The sequence below is a fragment of the Microchirus variegatus genome (assembly GCF_963457635.1).
Source record: "Microchirus variegatus genome assembly, chromosome: 22".
In the NCBI taxonomy this organism is placed as follows: domain Eukaryota; kingdom Metazoa; phylum Chordata; class Actinopteri; order Pleuronectiformes; family Soleidae; genus Microchirus; species Microchirus variegatus.
The window spans coordinates 3932907-3956002 of record NC_139823.1 but is presented as its reverse complement, the minus strand read 5'-3'; the positions used below and the strand labels follow the sequence as shown (position 1 = coordinate 3956002).

The 23096-nt window shown below is 37.7% G+C and overlaps 1 protein-coding gene across 1 annotated transcript; it reads left to right on the top strand.

Moving 5' to 3' along the window:
- Positions 1 to 12331: 12331 nt before the first annotated feature.
- On the top strand, positions 12332 to 22726 carry lnpa (limb and neural patterns a). The gene is made up of 13 exons (XM_083908501.1): positions 12332 to 12415; positions 13634 to 13722; positions 14023 to 14064; positions 15679 to 15866; positions 15952 to 16010; positions 16097 to 16137; positions 17838 to 17921; positions 18007 to 18058; positions 18145 to 18366; positions 19471 to 19576; positions 19804 to 19874; positions 21483 to 21638; positions 21741 to 22726. The coding sequence occupies exons 2-13, from the start codon at positions 13696 to 13698 to the stop codon at positions 21914 to 21916; spliced, it is 1224 nt and encodes a 407-aa protein (XP_083764627.1). The 5' UTR covers positions 12332 to 12415; positions 13634 to 13695; the 3' UTR covers positions 21917 to 22726.
- Positions 22727 to 23096: the final 370 nt, after the last annotated feature.

Sequence of the window (23096 nt, the reverse complement as noted above, 5' to 3'; positions counted from 1 at the left end):
CTCAACGAAAGATCAACGCAGCCAACACCACACACTTTCTTATTGTGCTCTGTATAGCCCTACTTTATAGGGGAACTAAGCCTGTACTTTAAATGTCACACCTGGGTGAAGCATTCCACACACACACAAACACGGAAATGTATTTCTTTTAAAAATCTGATTCCAGTTCAAAATAACACTTTATAATAAAAAAAAAAAGAGACAATAATAGCTAATCACCTAGATTTTTTTGCAGCCCATTAAGACTTTTCTAAAGGCTTGTGCCGTTGTGTTTGTGCCAGTGAACCAATTTTTAAATGGACTGTGCTGGATGCGTATTTGGAAAAAAATAATAATAATAACAGTGTACTCATACAGTCCCCATGCCTCGATCAAGATTTCAAGTGGATGTTCTTTGTTTTGGCCGTTTTTACACACATTTAATTTATAATGGACAGACACTGGGTCACATTCTACATCATGTCTGCGGCTCAAATCCAGCCCTGGCTACACACCTTCACTTCTCTTGTTTAAAAGACACAAACGTGGGCTAATTATACTGTCTAAATATAGATAGCACAAGGTCCTGCTTTTGTGCCCAGCAGCATATCTTTCTTCACTATAAGGCCTAATAGACTGTGATTTTGGCAGCAATAGCTTCTCCAACACCCTGCCTCTGCTCTGTGGGGACACTCCTAATCAGCTGGAAGGCGCATATAATTTTGCACCGCGTCTTTCGTTGTCAATTTTTATGTTAATAATGAGAGGATCATGACAAAAATTGCCAATCATGTACCTAGATGGAGCTCCTTTGAATACACGACTGGAAGAAAGTTCCTCGTTTTGAGACCCGCTGTCAAGTGCTAACAACCCGCGGAGGGAAGTCATTAGACATACAAAAGACCCGGAACAAGGCGACAGTCCTGGTACACACAAATGCACTGTATAAAGATAATATCTGACACATGGAAGGCTAAAATATATCATATACGCAGCAGCCTATAAAGGCTGCCTCAAAATGTGCTCTCTCTGGTAATGGGAAAGTCTATGATACATTGACCATCCTCTTTATTTACATGGCTGAGGCTCATTATATCAAACCCAGTATTTTCATATGTGTAATCCCTGTAGGAGCTTTTTCACTCAGCACAGTGACGGGGCTGAGCAGCCAGCAAAGCGAAAGTTCAGAGAGAATAGTCTGGCTTTACAATCTGTCTGCGCCTGCTGTAAAAAAAAAAATGGCTGCGTGCTATTTTATTCGTTCCTGTTGGGACATCACCAATATGTTAATTATAAAACTGTAAATTGTGAGATATTTTGCAATTGCCATGGATATTCCTACTGATTATAAAAAAGGTGCAAAACTAAATTATCGATCCCTGAACTGTGGATGATAGGCTATTTTGAACACTTTTATTATTGTTTGTTTATTTATTTCGTGTGACTTGCTGAATGTTTTTTTTATTATTTTTTTTTTTTTAAATTATTATTATTGTTCAAAAACACTGGATGTACACTGTAACAGCCTACGAATTGGCCTGTAAAATCACCACTGGTCCAAATTCATGATTTGTATTTCGTAGAGGGGGGGGAATTAAGACTGAATTATGGAGATGGAGAAGATTTGTTTATACTGTCCACTCAAAAGAGGCTTTAAAAAAGGGCTGATGAATGAGCACTGAAACTAAATGATGGAAACAGTATTGGCCTTATGTCCCTCGAGTCTCTGTTATAACTCTATATCTCTGTATTTAAATGACTGTATGAATTTAAATATTTTAACTTGGAAAAAAAATGTGCAATATGAAATGTAAATCATGTTATTTATTGATCGTGTTTGTTGTTGGAAAATAAAAAAAAATGTTTACACATTTTGGGCTTTTTACATTTATATTATATTTTTCCTCCAACGACAATGGGAACACCTGCTCATTTAGTGCACTGACACCATTTCCAGAGAAAACACTGAGTCTAACATTAATTTATTAATAATAATAAAGAAAAGGAGAAAAAAAATGTGCAAAGCTACGGGGAATATGAGGCCTGCCATCACGGGTCATTCCGGCCCTATAATTTACCATTATTTTTACATTAGCTCTAAATGATACAAGCTGATACTGTCGTTAATTGCACTTGGTTAAAATATAGCCTCCACCAGAGTGGCCCCGAGAGACTTCAAGATAAGTTGCTTTTTTGAACGTCCCCATTATAGAAATAGGATTAGGGCAGCAAATATGGGCGTGATATATCGCCATGTTTCCTTGCTCTTTACAAAAGTGAGGGTTGCAACCCATACAACAAAGGCGGCGAGATAGATGGAGGTGCGAAGAGGAAAAGACAAGAGGCCAGAAAAACACTGCCCACAATAACAAGATTAGTTTTGTATCCAATGTGCAAGACTGAAAAAAGAATTCATCATAATGCAGAGGACTGTCTGTCACCTTCACTGAATGGTTTTTGACAAGAAAATAAATCTTTGGGGTTGTTTAATACATTTTATATTTTCTTTATTTCGGTGCTAATAGAAAAACCAAATTAAATGTCCACCAGCGAGATAGAAATGCAAAGATCGATGATCCTGCCCCTACTGTCCAATCACCCCTACTTAATTGACTGTATTTTCAGGGTAATTGAACTGCTTGTTGTAAATTGAGGATTTTATAGAAACGACATGAAAACTACATTTACTGACATTCATCGCATCTTTGACATTGATTATCTGATCAGCGCTGTGTCACGCTAACCTCCAATTCTTCATTACACACTGTTTATGAGCTGTTACAGAACAACTTGCTTGTTCCAGAGTGATTGATTGCCTTATTAACGCGTGTTCTTGTAAGTGTGACCGGACTGATTACGATGCATATGTTTAGAATAATGTTTCATTTAGCTGACTGCGAGTAATGCGGGGTGACAGCTGCTGTGGGAGGACAAAAAAACCTAAACTACAGGGAGCAAGCGGGGCCAAAATGCATTTAAGGTGGAACTCGTAGACATCGCACACACACGCACACACACATGCACACACACCGAGATGGACAAATGCAGCCACTCAGCTGCACATGAAGGACTGGCAGCCAGTGAGCCAGCTACCAAACAAGCGACGAAGAACCACCACACAGAGTCTAAAATGTGCATGACCTCCATTCCACAACTGTGAGATGTTAGGACTGGAACATGGCTCAGCTCAAAAAAACCCCCAAAAAAAACATATCGTCCTGCACATTTGAATCTCATGCAGCCATGTTTACAACTGACACACCAGCTGTTCCATCAACGCATTGACTCGCTCAATCAAAATGCAACCCCACGCCACCACAGACCACAGCAGATCACTTCGCTCAAAACCTTTTCTTTTAAAAAATAAAAATAAAAAAAAATAAAAAAGAGAACAAGCAACATCAACTGCAGTCTGAGGAGATTTATGCCGCCATTATGCTTCTAAAGTAGTCACTGCTCGGTTTGTCTCAAATCATTGCCTCCGTTCAAATGTTACTTTCATATATTACATGACATTAATTCAACTATAGCTCATTAAGACAGAATGAAATGGTTAAATTAACTTATCAACTCATAATGATGATGAATGGGGTATTAATTCAGATACAAGCTGGGCAATTTGCAATTTTGCGCGTTTTGATGGTTCTCAAATAACATTTAATATAACGGGTCATCCCCTCAATCAATTACATGAGCATATGAGGCGGTGGCATGGAAAATCCTTTTTTCATGCATATGTATTGAAACGTGTTCTCAATTATCTTTGGAAATTGCTTTTATTGGCTTAAAGACTCGTTCTTTGCAGGGTCCTTAGCTGCGGATATGGTTAAGGTGGCACTATAGATTGTTTATTCCTCTACAGTTTCTGAAACACATAGCAATAGTATTAATATTCTATTATTATTATAAACTTTATTTATTCTGCTTTATTGGTTTTCAATTACTTATTCTACCCCAAAAAAGCGCAAAATTCCAAAATAAAATGTGTGTGCATTATTTTATATTATTTCCCCCATTCATTTAACTTTTAACAATAAAACAATTTTAGTATTTTTTTTGTAATGAAGAATATAAAGGGGTCTTGTGAAATAGTACCACAACTGTCACTTACATCAGAACTTAACACCTCAAATAAAATATATGCAAATTACTAAAGATTTTGTTTGTTTTTGGTTTTAAAATAGATAATTATTCCAGGATTTTGCTCATTATGTTTTATCGTGAGAGAGCATTCAAATATTTTTCAATTATTTTCAATTCTGCAGTGTTCTGAGCTGCAGTCAATAGGTTGTGAAGCTTTCCCAAGTGTATTGTTTTAATGAGGCTGGGTTCCAAGTGATTTTTTTTTCTGTAAATATAAATTTAAAGACTATGCAAGCAACCCATAAGACAATTTGTCCATCAACGTACAATCACAAATATGTGTTATATCAATAATGTAGAGATTTAATCATGCACATGTATAACATCGTGCTTTGAGAATAGAGCTCTCCTGTGTCCAGTTCACTTTTGTTTTTAATCGGACAATGTTTAAGCCAAAATGGAGTCAGTGCTTAAAAATGACACATCCATCTAAGCATGTAAATGCACATTTATGACCTGTAAATGCACCTGACCTTTCCTTGGATTTATTAACGAGCGCAGAAATAAAAATACAATAATGCCATTATAATGGCTGTTTAAATGAGAGCGGAAAGGCTTTGACCTTTATGTTTGTATACTACGCAAAATTAAATCTTGTATTATTACGTTGTGCTTCAGACTTGCTCTTTCCAAACTCAGTTTAATAAAAATATGTTGAAAAAATATTTTCAAATCAATTGTCCAGTCACACACGTACATATTTATCCTCTATACGCTTAAAAATAAAAGAGCTGATAGCTTAAAAAAAGTGATATTTGGATTTGTCTTGAGTGAATGGAGGCTGCACTTTCCGATATGATGCTACCATATTTTTTGTTTGTTTTAGAATACAGCATTTCTGACTGTCGTCCACCTTTAATTTACATCAGGTGTTGTAAATACAATCAAGTGGTGATTTGTCAGTAATAGGCAAAGGTGTAAAAAATTATCCTGCTGCAAAATATGAAACAAAACACAATGTGGACGAGAACTTCAGGGAGGGTGATGTTGTTACCTTACCAACCATTGCTAATTGTGATGTGAGCCATTTCACTTGGTACACCATTGATGAGATATAGTATATGAAATATAGGATAAGTTGTTCAAATACTTTGTTGAACACCAAAATGTTCCTCTACCACCATTAAAATATCAATGTTGGTTTATAAATGAAACCCTAAAAAGTTTAAATTATATTCCATCAGCTCCAGTTGGATTTTGCGTTCTGTGATATGTTAGCATGCAACACACCAGATTAGGTGAACATGGTTAATGCACATCCATGTTGTGAACATATTATCACACTGATGTTTACACATTAAAACAAAGCACCACTTTGTACAAACATACGCTCACACAGCTACTGTGGATGTGGATTCTTAGCGTTATTGAAAATTATCGCATAGAAAAAGAAGTTTTGAAAAGGGAAAACAAGATTATTTTGTACACACTCTTAAGTGTATTTTGTTGATTTAGCAATTAAAACCGTTTTAAAAAGTTACAAATCTACAAAATTGTGGAATACTAAAAATGAGCGCACTGATCCTGACTGATCCTTTGTCTTTTTTTGGATGGGGGGGTCACTACAATTTCAAGGTATTGGCACTCACGCACAGAAACATGTCACAAGTATGTTTTATGACAACATAACTCTGAACAATACCATTATATAAGCACCATATTGTAGTCTTCTCAGTAAAACTCAGTAAAGTGGTTTGTGGATACACCAAGGCTAAGATGTTTGAGAAGCGGATAAAAGCTTAGATGTGATTTGATTCACTACACACTTTAATCATGTTTTTCCCCCCTATATACTATCAAACTTTTGTGTTTATCAAAACAAAAGGAAACATCTTATCCATGTACTGCACTACCCCAAAACTATAGGTGAGCTATTGATACGTCACCATGGTGAGAGTTTATGGATAATGCATCAGGTGAATGACATCAAATGTCTAAATACACAGCCAATCGATGTCATATCATCACATATTCCAAAACAGTTGAAAAAAAGGAAATATATTTAAAACATTGCCCAGAATGCGCTGATGAAAGTCCACAGAAATTGGGGATATAAATCTGATCACAAAAGATGGCTAAACTCTCTGTTCAATGCTATATAATTGTCATTTAGTGTATAGAAAGAAAATATCATGCATCAAAGGCCACTAGTCATGCACAAAACAGGGGTATTGATGATAATTCTGCAGAACTGTTGTGATACAGTTGTGTCAACATGGAGACATAATACTCATTGTAGCATTATAACAATAGTCATATAGGAGGTCATATATTTCAGGGAATATCTTTGTTTGAGAGAAAGCTCCACTGATTTTGCCACAGTTTTTGCCAAAATTGTACTATGTTTATGAAGAATGTATCCATAAAATATCCATCTCATGATAATGTCGATGTTCATTTCTACCTGTGACTTTGCCACTAGTTTACTGTTCATAACTGAATATTTAGTACTTTCACACAAATATCCAGCAAAAATGTTGTCTTTTTCTAAATTAACTCAAAGATCAGAATGGCGTAAAAGCAACAATAAACAAAACATATTATTTTGTATGGTACAACAGCTGGGCAGAATACATAAATTGAAATTTCAGGAAAGGGAAGGCTGCGTTTCTCTGCCATGACTGACTTTGAACAGAAAATCTTTTGACGAGTTATGACTCAACACATTAAGAGGAATGCTGTTGCTTTTTGTGTACTCACGTGGTGCTGCCATTTTAGACTCGGATGCATTCGTTTACACATCAGCACATTGTCTTTCCCTGATGTCTGTAGTGAATCCTCACTAGGAAAGCAGGGGAAGGGGTCAGCTGAAGATGAAATCAGTCCAGCCAAGGAAAAGAAGAATATTCTCTTCATTTTGTGTGGATGAATACATGGATTCCTAAACATGAACACAAAATATGTTTTTTAAAAAAGAACTCAGAATATGATATTAGCATAGCAGCAGCTGTCAGCCAGACAGTGGAACAACAAACACATTTTTGACAATATATTTGATTGTTGCTTTTGTTATAGGATGTGGCTATTGCTATGGCTAACAGTAACACTGAAAGAACATGCCAACCCTTTGCATGGACTTAATGTTATGTGCATTACAATGAGTGCCTCATCAAAACAGCCACAGCCAGGCAAAGCAGTTACATTTAAGCAATAGACACAGCAACAGTCACAGAGAAAACAACACAATAGTGGTTATAAACATCATCACAGTAACACCATCATTTCAGTACAGCATAGTCCAACAACCATGACAGCAAACATAACATTAATCGACACAGGTTGATTGGCTGCCAGCCATTTTCTGCGCAGAACTGCCAAGCGTTTTACAGCATTTTGACGCACATAGCAGCGTGTTCTATGACTATGTAAACACTGAAAGTACCAAAAGAAAGAGTAGACTCTCTTCTTTCATCCGACTTCATGGTTGTATCTGAATTGACGTCTAAAGACGTCATTTGCAGCCAATGAGTTAAGTGGAGGGAACAACCAAGGCTACACTGGTTAGGTTAGCATTAGCTGCAGTGCAATGTTTGAGTTATTTACATGGTGGAGGTTTACACAAACACACGCTAAACTGCTTAATCTGTGCAACTGAAATACCTTTAATCATTAATTTGGCATCACAACATAACTTTTAAAACAACTTTAATCCACATTACCTGCAGTGAAACAAGCTAGTCAGTGGCAAAACCCACAACCGGGCACAGCTAGCCATATTAGAAGGTGGCCATTCAAACGCTGGCTACAGCAAGTGGCTAAAGGTAGGGGGGTGGCTGATAACTTTAAATTGAAAATATAGCCAAACAGATGTTCAAGTTTTAACAATTGCATTTAGAAAGGGCAAAGTAACAACAAACGTGTGGGCCAACACTGGCTAAATTAAAACTTTGTGTTTAAAAAAAAAAACACACACCTGCTCTCCCCCTGCTTTTCAAACATGGTAGAACCAGGAAAAGACTTGAAATCCTCTGTTATTTTCATGGATGGTTATTTTACCTGACAGAAAGCAGGTGAGTAACAAGGAGAGAAATGCACTAGCAATGTCATGGTACAGAGATGGAAAGTAACGAAATACATTTACTCAAGTTACTGTATTGAATACTTTTTTTGTGTAGTTTGTAACAATTTAAAATCAGTATTTTGTATTTTACTTGAGTACGTATTGACTCCAGTATTGTACTTAGTTACTTTATAAATCCTATCCGTTACTGAGTAAAAATAGAAATTCAGCACAATGAAGACCTACAGGGGCAAAATATACACCAGAACTAGACGAATGATGACGTGATTATCACCAGCACTGGTGCGTGAACATAGAGGGCGTTCGCCAAATGTGACGTTATATCCTGTGTCATGCAAAGTAATTAAGTACCCTTTACTTAAAGTACCTTTCAAATGAACTACTTTCTACTTGAGTACATTTTCAGATGACTACTTTTACTTCTACTTGAGTAATATTTCAACAAAGTATTGGTACTTTTACTTGAGTACAATATTTTAGTACTTTTTCCACCTCTGCCATGGTATTGGCATTACTAACCTTACCATTAAAAACTACACTGCTTATGTATATATTTCATACTCTGGGTACTAATGAAATACATGGTTGCCACGAACTGTAACAATAAATCTTCCGGCAAGCACAAACAAACAGACAAACACACAACATAGTGCAAAATCATACATTTTGTGTGATAGTAGTGACTGAATCAATGAACTTGTGGAAACACAGAGAGGGAATTTTTTAAATAATACTGAGCTTGTTGCCGTCCGCACCACCCCTGCCCAAACACAACCTCCATCACCTTAGTTTGTAACCTGCCTCATAATTTACTATTGCACTTATTGTTCATGCATATAACCATGGAGTCATCATGTTGTAATAAGCTGGACTTTGGCCTTGCAGTTACAAACCAGGGTGTTGTTGAGATTATGTAAGGTTATACTGTATACTGTGAATCAGCTGAGATAAAAAACAAACTGGACATTGATATTCCAACTACACACTGAGTGCACAGGTGTATTATGTGGAAGCCAATACATAAATACATTGTACATTTGTTGTGTTCTTTGTGTTCTATTTTTATTTCTTTCGATTACATTTTGCACCTAATACAGCATATACTTAAGCATCCCCTGCTTTAAATACCCAAATACTTTGGCTTCAGATAATATATAGTATTATATATAGTAATCATTTTAGAGTGGACTACATGGGCTTCACGTGGAGGAGGGCATACAGTTCTCAGAATGCAGGCACAAGTTATAGGCCAAAGGGCAAAGTTTGCCGTTGCACACGTGTGAGTGCATTTGTTTAGATATTGTGTCAGAAAGATAATAAATTCCCTTTAAAATTGTGACAGCTGTGTCATAAATGCTCTATGTATGTCAGCTATCTGTTTGTGCCAGGGTGAAGCACTGGAGCCCATCTTGGAACTCATCTCAGAGTCAGCCGTGATGACTTCGGAACACTGGGGACACAACTCAATGGCAGTGAGTGAAATTTTAAATTTTTTCTATTTCTATTTAAAAAAAATGTTTTATTGTGCATGAGCTACTCACTGTCTGAGTCTATATGTTAGCAGTGAACCCAAAGCAGAAAGACAAGAGTGCATAACTTTTGTTTTGTTCATTATGTGGCTTCTGTTGGGTCTTTGTGAATAGAAACAATGTAATTTGTTATTCGTACTTGTACACTGCATACAGTATGCATATACACATATATATATATATATATATATATATATATATATATATATATATATATATATATATATATATATATATACACACAAGTTCGCATGTTCTCCCCATGTGTACGTGGGTTTTGTATATATGCAAGCAAAACTATCAGACCTTACTGGTGGAGCATTTATGTGTGTACAGTGCTGGAGGGGGCAGGTGCAAGAAGATTTCAGTCATACTCAAGCCTGTTTGGAGCACTTTACTAGAGCAGTGTTGCTGTGGCCTCCCTGTCTAGACATAAAACAAATCACTAACTGTGCTGGGCAACATGAAACAAACTTTACTGTGAAATACGGAGAGAGTTGTGTGGAGCTGATAGACTTAATCCGCATTGTGTGACCTATTTTGACAGTGGTTTGAATGTAAAGGATATTTGTTTATATTTCACAGTTATGTGCTAAAATTTATCTATAAGTCCTACTCTCACTACAATATTCAGTGTTGTATTTTGCATGTTTTCATCATGTTCTGCAGCCCTATACACTTTATCTCCATCCCAGATGATACCACGAGTGAATTAAGGGGGCGTGACCTCTGGCGTGTCCTGTTTGCTGAAGCAGAACCAGCGCTTTCCATGGTAACTGGAGGTGAATCACTAAGAAACATCACCTGTATAGTGACTATACAGTAAATTCTGATGAAGACAAGAGCGAATTCCAAATTCCTTTGCGCTCAGCCATGGGCTGCTCCTAAATTCCAAATGATAATAAATGTAAAGAATAAAATGTACTTCTTTAGTATTACTTAAACACTGTTAGATTTACTGTGTATTGTGCGATGGGAGGACAACCTGAAGAAGTGGCCTCAGCTAATGCACACTACCACATTTAACCACTTTATTAACTCCATCTCCACACAGTCAAGCTATAAACAAACTGATAAGCTTCCAGGCGTATCAGTGTTTACACAGCAATAAGGTCGGTCGCATTTTGCTAAAGGAGGTGGTACACAATCTTATTTATTTAAAGGCAAACATTGAGCCAAGTGAGAGCTTTATGGTGCTTTTCCACTATACAGTTCTGGCACGACTCAGCTCGAGTCTACTCGGTTTGGCATCAGACACCTCATTTTCCATAGAGTACCTCCTCAACATGGGCAGAGTCATTAGAGCATGGCTGCACGAAACTGCTGTGATGTTGTTTTATGAGGCTAAATATTTAGGGCATTTTATAACAGATGACCTGTCCGATGACCGTGACATATATAGACAGTATTGCACAGTGTATGCTCAAGCAAATATGCTTGATAAGGAAATTTGGCATGTGTTCATCCTATGTGAAAGTAGCATTATTTAAAGCCTTTTGTACATCCTTGTACACTGCCCATCTGTGGAGGAGATACAAGAGTAGTAGCATTCATAAACTCCATGTGGCATATAATGATGGATTGAGGCTGCTACTCAAAGTGCCCAGATGGAGTAGTGCTAGCCATCTCTTTGTGCATGTTGATGTTCCCTCTTGTCCTGCTGTACTCAGGAATCTTATGTACAGACGTATGTGTAAGTTAACTGTGTCTAGCAATAGCATAATTGAAGCTTTAGTGAATCCTGCGCTGAGTGCAGTCAGATTTACTTCTAAACTGTGGAAGCACTGGCGTTTGCAATCTTTATGTGAATATCTGAACTTTTTTTGATCTATATGTATGTATGTCTTTTTTATTCTATTCTCTATGGACCGCTATTGTGTCTGGAATAAAGATTGATTGATTGATTGATATACGCGTCACACACAAACTAGTGACGGGCAAAGCGGTTAATTTTAAAACATTAGTTCAGTACTTCCTGCATGACTGGAGCCCAGACTCCATCTGAAACAGTCACTGAACTAAAATACAGCAGAACAGGTTGCGATTCCGCTCACAATCGCCAGTGCTGGAGCTAAATACGCCAGACACCTCTGTTAGATATTAATATTTTATACATGCATTACATTCTAAATGTTGGAGATTAACACGTTTTCATTATTTCTAAGTCTTTTTAACTGATCTACAGTTCGTGCACTCACTGCCAATCAGTGGTCGGCAGCTTTGAACCTCGCCAGAGCAGGTAATAAAAAATGTATTATTCCTCATGGAAAAGCAAAACAAAAGTGAGCTGAATGGTGCTAGAACTGTATAGTGGAAAAGTGCCATTAGTGTCACACATCACCAAGCCTGGGTTTCAGTTTCTACATCAGATGATATACAGTACAAACTGCAGGATGCTCATGCATTGCAGGAACAGCACAACCCTGCAGCTAAGCAGCTGCCACCTCAGCTGACACTGTGTGTTGCCACTGGAGATAAGTAGCTTACTACTGTTTTCCGCTTCTGCTCGTAAAGTTCCACCCAAAATCATTTCTCCAGTAGCTCCAGGAACAAGGTGTTAAGTGTGTGGTGTACCTCAGTCAGAAACCAAGGCCCTGCAGCCCTCAGACACGTCCCTGCTGTTAAAGGACACTCCCCCATCTTGCCACACACACACACACACACCCTCTGTGCAAAGCCAGGAGCAGAACTTTCTGTCCTCCTGCCACAGGCAACAAATCTCCACACTTCAGCTGTACAGGAGGTACACGGCTGTACTTACTATGACTTGAGTGTTGTGTGTCTTTTAGTGGTCTGTCTGACTGTTTGTCCTCGTTTGCAAACTAATTCGTGTAACTAACTTAAGTAAGCAGTGGCTGCTGGTTTGTGATGAAGTGTGCTCTGCTATAGTTGCTACAAGCTAGCTGTTAGCCAGTCTGCGTTAGCTTGTATTGGTACGGTGCTAACTCGTTTACTGTCTGTTAACGAATGAAGGTAAAAGTTGTTTAGGACATGTGTTTGTTGCAAACAGCGACGTAAAAGACGTCACTTCAGCTAGCGTCGTTTAGAACTGTTATTAGCCTGGACTGAGAAGAAGTTAAGTTTGCTAAATTAAGTCTGCGAATGTTTACCTCTGCCTAGTTACTGATGACACATGGAGTCTGTTTTAAATTTAACGTGTAAAAGTGTGTGTAGCCGTAGTTGTGTATTGTCTAATGTATGTGTGTGTTGGTTGCAGTGAGTTTACACGTAACTACAAATAGAGGGGGCCTGCATCTATTCTGAAGCTATAACGTGGACATTTTTATTCAAATTATTTTGTGCAGGCTTCAATATGACAGTAATTTTGGAAGCTAGAGTCTGCAGTCCAGCCAATGCTGTGGCGTTGTTAATGACTTCATGTAGAAAATATGTGTAGGACACGTCATTTAGCAAACTCGTATCATGAATGGCTGCTAGATTATATTAGAAGGGTTACAATGATAGAATATAACTATGTTTTAAAAATTAAAATGAGGGGATTTTTGTTGTTGGTGATGATGATCTTATCTAAAATTGCTTGGCTAAACATTTATTATTATTATTATTATTATTATTATTATTATTATTATTATTGTTATTCCTTTCTAGAGTAGCCTAGCATCACCAGTGAGAATGAGTTGACCAACACTTATGGTCTGTCTCTCCGGTCTGCATTTATTTATCTGCACTCAAGTGTATTTGTATAGTTTATAGTATTATATACAGTAAACCAAAAAGAAGTGGTTAATTTAAAAATGTACTGTGTCAAAAGTAATACTTGGCAATATTTATTATGTTTCCAAAAACAAAACATTGTTAACATTCACAAATAAGTAGTAATCATTGGCTGATGCCAATTACCAGAAATGGCTAAAATCAACCAGATTAAGTCGACCACTAATCCTCTGCAAGAATCAGTTGTAGCTGCATTCACCTCATGCATTGTATTCTAACTCAACAGGTGGAGACAAAATCAGAGGAACCTCCCAGTAACTGGAAAACCTTGACTCCCTCATCACCAACATGGGGGCCGTTGTCTCACGGTGGAGGGTTTGTATTTTGATCTATGTTTATGTCTTCTGTTAATTATAAATTGTAAATCCTTACACACTGAGTTTCTATGTAGGATTCCACCAAATCCACACAAATGATCACAATTAAGTAGTCAGATGTCAACTTTGGTAAAAGGACATGCACAGGTCAACTAGCTCATATCACAACAGCAGAAGAACACACACACAACACGCATTGTGGGATGATGAAAGAGGAAGTTTCATATCCTCTTAAGAAGTTGTATACACAAGCAGAACTGGGTTTATCCCAAATATCATGATCGTTTTTGTTTTGCAGGCTAAACCATCCACTGTAGAGCTTCTGGAAGGAATTGATAAGGTATGCTTAATCTGAAAGAGTTTCCACTCAGACTTGTCTAATATCTGAACACACTATTTTCATTTCTGTAGAACTTTGTTTTTCATAGTATGGTGTAATGTTTTTCCCCCTCTTATTTTTGCATCGGGTATAAGATGACATGCTATAAAACGACCAAAGCATAAAACCCAGCAAATCCATGTGCTAAATAGTTTGTAGTATTTACTGCCTAACCTGCACAGTGGGCCTTGTGTGCAATAAAGCAAGCCATTAAGTGTCATTAGAGGGATAGATGGACAAAGCCCTCATGAACAAGAAACATTCTCACAAACATTACCAAAAAGCAATTGGTGTACTTAGAAGAATGTTACTTTACAAACTTCTTTCAAATTACAGACATTTATTTTACCTTCCAGACGAAAGACAATACACTTAGTGATTTTTTTTTCATGGGTAAAGATAATAAAGCACAGCTTATTACCGTTGTGAGGTGGGGAAATGCCTCAGATAAGAAGTTCAACAATAAATTCTGTCTTTATTCTTTTATGTGATGTTTAGATTCAAACAAATGGTGTGCTTTACAACAAATCCCATGAGGTTGCTATAGACACTTGCAGTCAGTCAATGAGAGCAGCCAAATGAAACATTATCAGTAAAACTGACCAAAGGCATCTGTCAGCGTAATGATGCTCAATGATGTTTATAAAGACCACTCGATCCACAAACACCCACTTCCTCCGTCTTCCTTTAATTGTACATATTTTATATCAAATACTGCTGTATGGTTGTCGGTGTATTTTGTTCTTATAACTTGTCAAAGTCCATTTAAAAAAAATGCAGGGGCGTAAATTTAGCTGTGATCATACAGTAAACCGTTTAAACAATCCTGTGGGGGTTCTTTGAGCGTGTACCATCGTTTGACCATGAGCAAAAGCCGATGCATCCGTGAATGCCAAGTCCTCATTTGCTGACTGATGGGGGCTTTAGTTCTCTTCTGCAGTCAAGCAAGTGCGAGGCTATTTTGGGCACCTGCCCTTGAAGCAACAAACACTTCACGTACACACTGAAGAGGTCAGGTGACACTGAAGTTGTGACGAGACGGGTGTGTTATTTTCTTTTAAGAAATCAAATAGAAACCTGTTACCTCTTATGGCAAGAGCTTTTTATGTGACCTCATTTTACATATGCATGTTTATGCCAGGTACACAACATGTGCATGATATACTGCAGTGCTGAGTAGGAGATCTGTTTATCCTCAGCTTAGAGTGACAGAGACACATGTTACTGTAGAACCTGTAGTGTCCTAGAGTGGGTCCTGTTTTGTCCACCAACTATTTTTGGACTAGTCTTCCAGCACGTTAAAGCAGTGGTGTAATATTTCAATTTGTCATGAGTCATTTGTTAAGTACATAAACATGATTAAACAGAAAGGAATCTGATCACAATTTGATGTGTTTTTTTTATTTTCCCACTCATTCTTGACCAAGTTAAATTGCACTATGTTCACTAAAATTCTGTATTCTTACTTTTTAAATTCTGCGAGCTGCAAGTTTGCGTATAAATAAATAAAATGGTGATTAACTTCATCTGTTTACAGTTGTATGAAGTTGTTGTTGTTGTTTACTTTGTCCACAGGATATACAGGTTCTCGAAGAATACAGTGAAAAGTATCAAAGGCAGTTGAAGATATGGGTCGGACGTCTGCTTTTCTACTCGTCTCTTCTCTTCTTCATCACGTGTATAGTCGTGTATTTCTGGTACCTGCCTGAACAGATGATGGGACGACTCATATTGTCGCTTCCCTTTGTATTCTTTCCCTTATTGTAAGTATATACAGTCAAAAATGTCAATACATGTTCGCTATGCTGGAAAATTAACATACCACCATCATTTTCTTTCCCTTTTCAGAGTTTGGTTACTGCGAAAAATGATTATACTTATATTTTCTCGGAGAACTGAGAAAAATAGTAAGGCTCTTTTATCTAGACTTTATTTTCTGTTTTTATTTTATTGTCATACTGGTGTTAAACGTTCTTAATTGTTTTATTTCTAGATGAAAAATTAGAGGACCTTACAGCACAAAAAAGAAAAATAGTAAGTGATGTTCATATATTTGTCCACTTTCATTCATAGCTGTCCTTTAGTTTCCCATGGAAAAAGCCTAGCATCTCACTGATGACAAAATGGCAGGAGTGCTGAAAATAACTGGCACTATGATTTAAAACTGAGGATTAAATGTATACATTTTTACTGCTCCAATATGCAATTTTTTATGCTGACGGGCTGGCATTTTTTAAAAGCATCTCTAACACATCAGTTTACATGATTACTATGACATTTCATGAGACGGTTAAGGAGATGTCATCTTTTCCTCAAATAAGCTTTCCCAGTTTTAGTATACTGTCATCAATCCTGGGCAATTTACTCAAATTTTATCCACACAATGCCATAAACTACATACCTAAAAACACATTAAAAATGTGCCAAACAAACAGTAGATCGTTTCAAATCTAACAGTCACTTTATGTAATAAGAATATACTATAATTTCTCCCATACCGTATTTCTCAGCAGAGATGAAAACGTTGCTCAGCTTTAGCTGTTGCTGGATGTTTTTTTTTTTGTTTTTTTTTAAACAATAATGATAATGGCTGCTTGTCAAAACAATATGTTCCCATTTATGTTTACTTGTTCAGTGTAGCAGCAGTTCTTCATAAAACAGAAACGTCCAACAAATTGCATTGTCTTTCAACTTAAAATTACAGTTGACCTTGTATTACGAAACATACAGATCTATTTTGGCGTTTGATTGTTTGTTTTCCTGTGACGTAAAGGTCAACAGGAAACAGATTTAATACGCATTAGCTTATAGAGAGTTGCAGCACCACCTACGGAGGCGGACGCAGACATGGCCAATCTTTTTTTTTTTGTCCGCATGCTGCCTATCTTAGCTTGATTAAACTGTATAAAGTCGGCAGCCATCTTGCTTTACTAGCACAGCTATTATGCTCCTTCCTTCCTTCCTTTCATCACTCGTGATGCAAAACGCATCACTTTGTCACCACAGCCATGAAAACAAAACACTGCTGTACTGAGGAACACAGAGAGTTGTGCGGAGCTTAATCAGCTTTGTGTGAACTCATTTGACAGTGATGCAAATAAAGACATTTGTTTATGTTTAAAAGTAAAATACTACAGTTTTAACATCTAGTTGTCTTTAGTAATGACTTCAGTAAAACTCTCAGTATTGCTGTGTTGATCCTATCACCATTTTGCATCGAGATACTTCAAAGCCAAATATTGCTGATCCAGATACATGTGATTGGTACAGTGACTCAATCCTCTAAACCACTGCGCTAATGACACTTTAATTAATAGCATTTAGTGCAGCAAAGAAATACATCTGAGAAATTGCTTGTCACCCTCCGTCAAGTCTAATAACTTTCAATAATTAGGGCTGATGGATTTTCACACTCTCCATTATCGAAGTAGTGAATGTAATTATTCTTCATATCATATGTAAACATTTAGAAATGTTTGGTTGCTAATGTTAAATGAAGATGTACAATTTGGTTTACCATAGCCTTTTTATTAGTCATGTTTAGTTGTAATGTTATGGTAGGTGATTGTTGGATATAAATATGTTAATATCTAGATGTCAGATATTCATGTTATATGTTAGATATTAATGTGTTAATATCTAACATCAGATGATCATTACCTAATTACTTTGTTATAGAGCTTATATTATAGAAAACAAGCTACTATTACGTTTCATATGTTTTGTTTTTGCAGCTTGAAGAAGTGATGGAAACGGAGACTTACAAAAATGCTAAAATGATTCTGGAGAGATTTGATCCAGAGTCCAAGAGAAAGATGGTAGGTTTTTTTGTTAATTTGTCTCTGTTAGATTTGTCATCGGTTTTAAAACATGCTCCTGCGCTCTTTTGTTATCTGTGTGAAGGAACTGGAATCTACTCCACTCGGACCTCAGAGTACTCCAAAACCAGGACAAGGTATTAATGCACTCCGAAGAAGAACCCATTAATTTCCCTACTGTCTGCTGGCCTTCCATACCAACCTTCATTGTTATCTTTGTTAGAGCTACGCCATCGCAGTGTTATGCCAAAGACCCCCCCGGTGATGATGAAATCTGCGAGTAGTGCAGCTCCTCGCCCTCCTCTTGCCTCTGGGCCCACCTATCCTGGACGATCTGCCCACACTGCTCCAGGTGGACCCCCAGAGAGGAACCTGTCGGCTATGGCTGCTCAGCAGAGCTTGATGAGGAGGCCTGTGACCCCTGGAACACCTGTTCCAGGAGTTGGTGAGTTACCTGCACACAGGGGGACCACATCATAATGTGGTAGATTAAGGTGTGATTTACTCTTCCTTGGCTCTGTGTCCCCAGTTGCTCAAGGCTCTGTGGTGTGTGTTGTCAGCAAGGGTGGTATGTTATACCTAAGTTGTAATGGTTAATTATATAAATGTAGTTTTAAAATATCTTATTAAATGGTTCAACCTTTTTTTGTGTGTGTATAATTGTGAAGTCAAATTATAATCTGAAATTCTCATATTGTCAGAATATGTACCATGATCATTTAATGCTTTGTTGCATCTTTTAGTTGCTTTTAAAGATTTCAAAAGCCAGCCAGCAAACACAATTAAAAACTTCCCATAGAACAGTTGTTATGTGTGGACGACATCTGTGGAGTGTAGAGGTGTTGAATATTCAATACAATTTATTTCTGGACTATGAACACTCAATAGAAGATGCAAATAAGTGCAAACAGTCAAGGCAGTGTGTTCCTAGAGGAAACTGCATGCTGTAATTGCAATGTGGAATGCCAACTGTGAGGTATGCACGAGGCAGGATTACATTAACTGTGATTAATTAGCCAGGCCTGCGTTTGTTCTCTGGGCAATGGTGTTGGAATCTCACTAAATGTCTTTTAATGCTTGGTGAAATTGCCTTTGGCATTGGGAACACCTCACAAATGGTTTACATGACTTGATGTTATCACCTGCTTCTGTCGAAAATTGAAAGTGAAAAGCAATTTGATACAAAGAGTCACCACAGAGTTTCCATATGTTGGTAAATTAATAACCAGCAGGATACTGAGACTCTGCCAAGTCTCACAGAAATGACCAGTCATCTTCCTATGATTGCTCTTGATGTTAGATTATATTAATTACTGCGCACCGACACAGTGGGGATTCTGGACGTGCTTTGCAAGTGAGGCAAGTCTAAAAGAGAGAAAAAAAACACTTGTTTTGTAAAATTTATCATGGTTTGCACACTAAACTGTGAATCTCAGGCACATTTTTTTTCAAGGAGATTTACTGTAAGCAGGACCCGTTTATTGCAGGTTTTTTTTCTTCTCCAGACTGCAGACTTTGTCTAATGGCCATTGGTGTTGTACTTGAACAGGCATGCATCCTCCTGGTCCACCCCTGGCCAGACCTGTGCTCCCAAGGGAAAGAGGAGCTATGGACAGAGTCATCGAGTATCTCGTCGGAGATGGTCCTCAGAACAGGTACATGACTTTGAAAAATCACCTTTTAGTAATGCTCTTATATGAAGTATGTATAGTTTCTAGATTCATTTTATACATAAATAACATAACAATTACATGTAATGGTAGCAGTGATTTAATGTTGCTGGTGCTTGTTTGTTTGCTTTTTTATTAATACATTTAAAAAAAAAAATTTGGAATCTAATCACAGAACTTATTTTCACTGGGTTGTCTCTCCTCACTCACAGATATGCTCTCGTATGCCAGCAGTGTTTGTCCCACAACGGAATGGCGTTGAAAGAAGAATTTGAATATATTGGTAAGACTTTGTCACATCAAATCTAACTTATATTTATTTGTAAAATGCATTATCTCAAGGTACTTAAGAGATTAACATTAAAGGGGACATATTATGCAAAATCAACTTTTTAATAATTTAAATCCTTATATTTGGGACTCTGGAGGCCCTATGAGTAGGCAAAGTGTGAAAAAAGATCATCACTCATGTTTTTGTGGTCCTCCTCAGTCTAAATAAAGGAGATGAAACACGCAATGTTGACTTTCCGCACTCATTGGGGCATCACAATGGGCTGAATTCCTGAAATTGTTGTCTCGAGGAGCTCCGCTTTGTCCATAAAACATAGTATCCGAAAACTGGAATTCCGTGAACTTTCTATTTTTGGCTGCACAGTGCAGCACAGAGTTCTACACAAACTTCCAGCCTCAGAGGATTTACGTGTCCAGTGGATACATGTTATATATGACGGCAATGTGCCTGCTAGAGCCTGCAAATTATCACTTTTCCAAATGCTAGCTGCTGTTGGCTCCCAGTAGCCTCTGTGGCTGATGTCATTTCCTGTCCCTTAAGTTTCGTTTTACTTTTTTTTAAGATGGACCTAAAGAGATACTACTAAACCAAGCGTTCTGAACAGGGCTGTTTTGGCAGGGTGATTGAACTGCTGTGGTGCTTCATCCTAATGGTATTTTGACCAAAGCATGTCACAGACATGTTCATTAGGACACCAGGGAACTAGGTTAACTTGGATAAATAGGGTATAATATGTCCCCTTTAAGACCTTCAACAATTGGAGGAAAAAGCCCCAGGAAACATCAAGCTTAATTCACTCTGTTTACAGTAGCCATTTTCAGAGATAAACTTTGAAGAATGTCCATAGAATTGTGCTTTGTTGTGTATTGTTTGGAGTTTTCCGTTCACATATGACGATATGATGAGCACAGTGGAAGATTATCTGGGTGAGGTGTGTTCACAACAGTAGCAGGACCTCTGGAGAGACCATGCAAGGGGCTTGTGCCTGTCTTGATCATATGAGGTAGATCATAAGAGGGCAGCGTACACAGCCATTTACCCACTGTGGACTTCTCCTGATCTCAAATTAGCTCACTTGGACATTGTCCATAGATTTGACTTGACACTGGTATTTTGGACCCGCCTGACAATATGTAATGCTGTTAATGATGTCATGTCTGGACATAAGTGCATGTCAACCTGGAAAGCAGCTCTTGATATTAATATTCAGATTTTAAGACAAGACAAGGTCATACTCAAACATTTTATAACACAACCGTGGATGTATTGTAGACACAAGGCACAGTCGAACTATGCTAAGTTAATCTAAATAATTTTCTTAATCAGAATAAGGTCAGTAGTCCGATGATTGGTGTCTGTGTGTACACAGTCAGTCAACACTCTGCACTCCAGTATTTGGCAGTGCGGTATATCACATGCTCTTAAATGCCTCTGCCACCATCGACCATGGTAAGCAAAATCAGCTGAAGATTGAATATGCAAACCAGCCCTACACATCAGTCCCGAGTGTTTATGCATCTCAGGCATTATATTCATGTATATTTATCTTCGTGCAGCGCTTGGAGTAGCGAGATGACGTAAACTCTTGTGTCGTTTCAGCGTTCCGATGTGCATATTGTTATTTCTTGAACCCCGCGAGGAAGACCCGGCCCCAGGCACCCAGTCTCCCTGTGGTCACCGGTGAATTGAAGATGTCACCTGAGGAACATTTCCCACCACCTGGTGCTGGTGTAGACGACGGCCAATCGGGTTCAGGTAGTATTTACACTCCTTGCCTCTAAATTGCAGTGCTCCTTCCTTTTTTTTTAATTTCTAATCCGTGCACATTTAAACGGAAACATTGTCTCTAATTATTAGGGAAATCCAAGCTTGCTGATGCATCTGCTGAAGTGAACAGCCAAGAGCCAGGCACACCAACAACAACCACAGAGTCTGATTCTATGTCCGACGAGCAAAACACGACGGAGTCACAAGACCTGCCCTCTGAGAAATCTGAGGGAGAGCAAGATTTGTCTGCCATGGAAGTGGAGTGAAAACAACAGAGCAGTGATTTCAATAGAGGTCAGGCTGGATCGTTCTGTTAACTGTAAGAAAATGCCTTAAGTTGGAATAACCTGGTAACAAGCAAGCAGCTGTTGGGATTTTCAGCTTACAGTACACAATGTCCTTCTTTTTTTTTGAATATTGTTTTTAGAGTTCTAGCAATTGTAATGAATTAAGTATTAAATCACATAGCACTATGATTTTGGTAGCAACTGCATCTTTCTAGTGATGATTTCGTGTGCCGTCCACTTACTTGTGTCACGCCTTACTGAGAGCAAATAGTGTGATGCTAAGTTGAGCTGTGTTTGGTATTGCCTCTTTGGTATTTTCGTTTTGCATATTTTATTAGATTTTGACTGAATTTCTAACATTTTGCTCTCTGGGTTTACAGGAAATGGAAACAAAGCAAGTACACAAAGTATTTTGTGGGAAAATAAATTTTTATTTATGGGAAACTATTTATAAATATTTTTCTACAATACAGTGCCTGTGATGACCATGTTAACTTTGGTACTCTAGCACAGCGGAGCTAACAAACTGTTTACACATCCATGGTACTATAATAGGAATGCACATACAATATGTATTTATTGCTGAAAGGAAGAGATTTATGTCGGTACTGTGTGCCTGCTTTAAGTGCCTTGTATATTTTAAGTCTCTGCCTCAGAGTATTGTCGACCTATTTACATACAGAAAATAAAGCGATATAACCGTTTTCAGACTTAAGTGACAAGATCTATTTTCTCAATGTCTGTATTCATGTTCTGTATAAATAATGCTAAATAAACCTTTCAGGACAACTGTGTTCATGTGTGCTTATCGGGACATACATTCGTCCCAATTGATAAATGCTGCTGAATTTGCGTTTAATTAAAATCAAAACATAAATGGATCAACATCTAAAGAGCCTTGCTAAACACATCTCACACGTGATACATGTGTGTATTTAAAAGTGACAGCCCATTCTCTGTCCTTTTTTTCCTCATCACAGTGCATGTTTTAAATAGTCCATTTTCATTAGCTGGCCAATCTTTGCTTGTGATCATTTTATTTTTGCTCATTGATCATTTCAGGCGGTGTAAGATAATGGTGCTGACGCAGAGCCTGACCGGTCTTGATTGCTTGACCCTCTTCATTTGCAACAAGAAAGTCATTGTGGATACACGCTCG

Excerpts from the sequence above, each read along its gene's own strand:
- lnpa (XM_083908501.1), top strand. The coding sequence starts at position 13,696 with ATGGGGGCCGTTGTCTCACGGTGGAGG. Across the intron at positions 18,367-19,470 it reads AACACCTGTTCCAGGAGTTG|GCATGCATCCTCCTGGTCCA; the intron begins GTGAGTTACCTG and ends GTACTTGAACAG. Across the intron at positions 21,639-21,740 it reads CGACGGCCAATCGGGTTCAG|GGAAATCCAAGCTTGCTGAT; the intron begins GTAGTATTTACA and ends TCTAATTATTAG.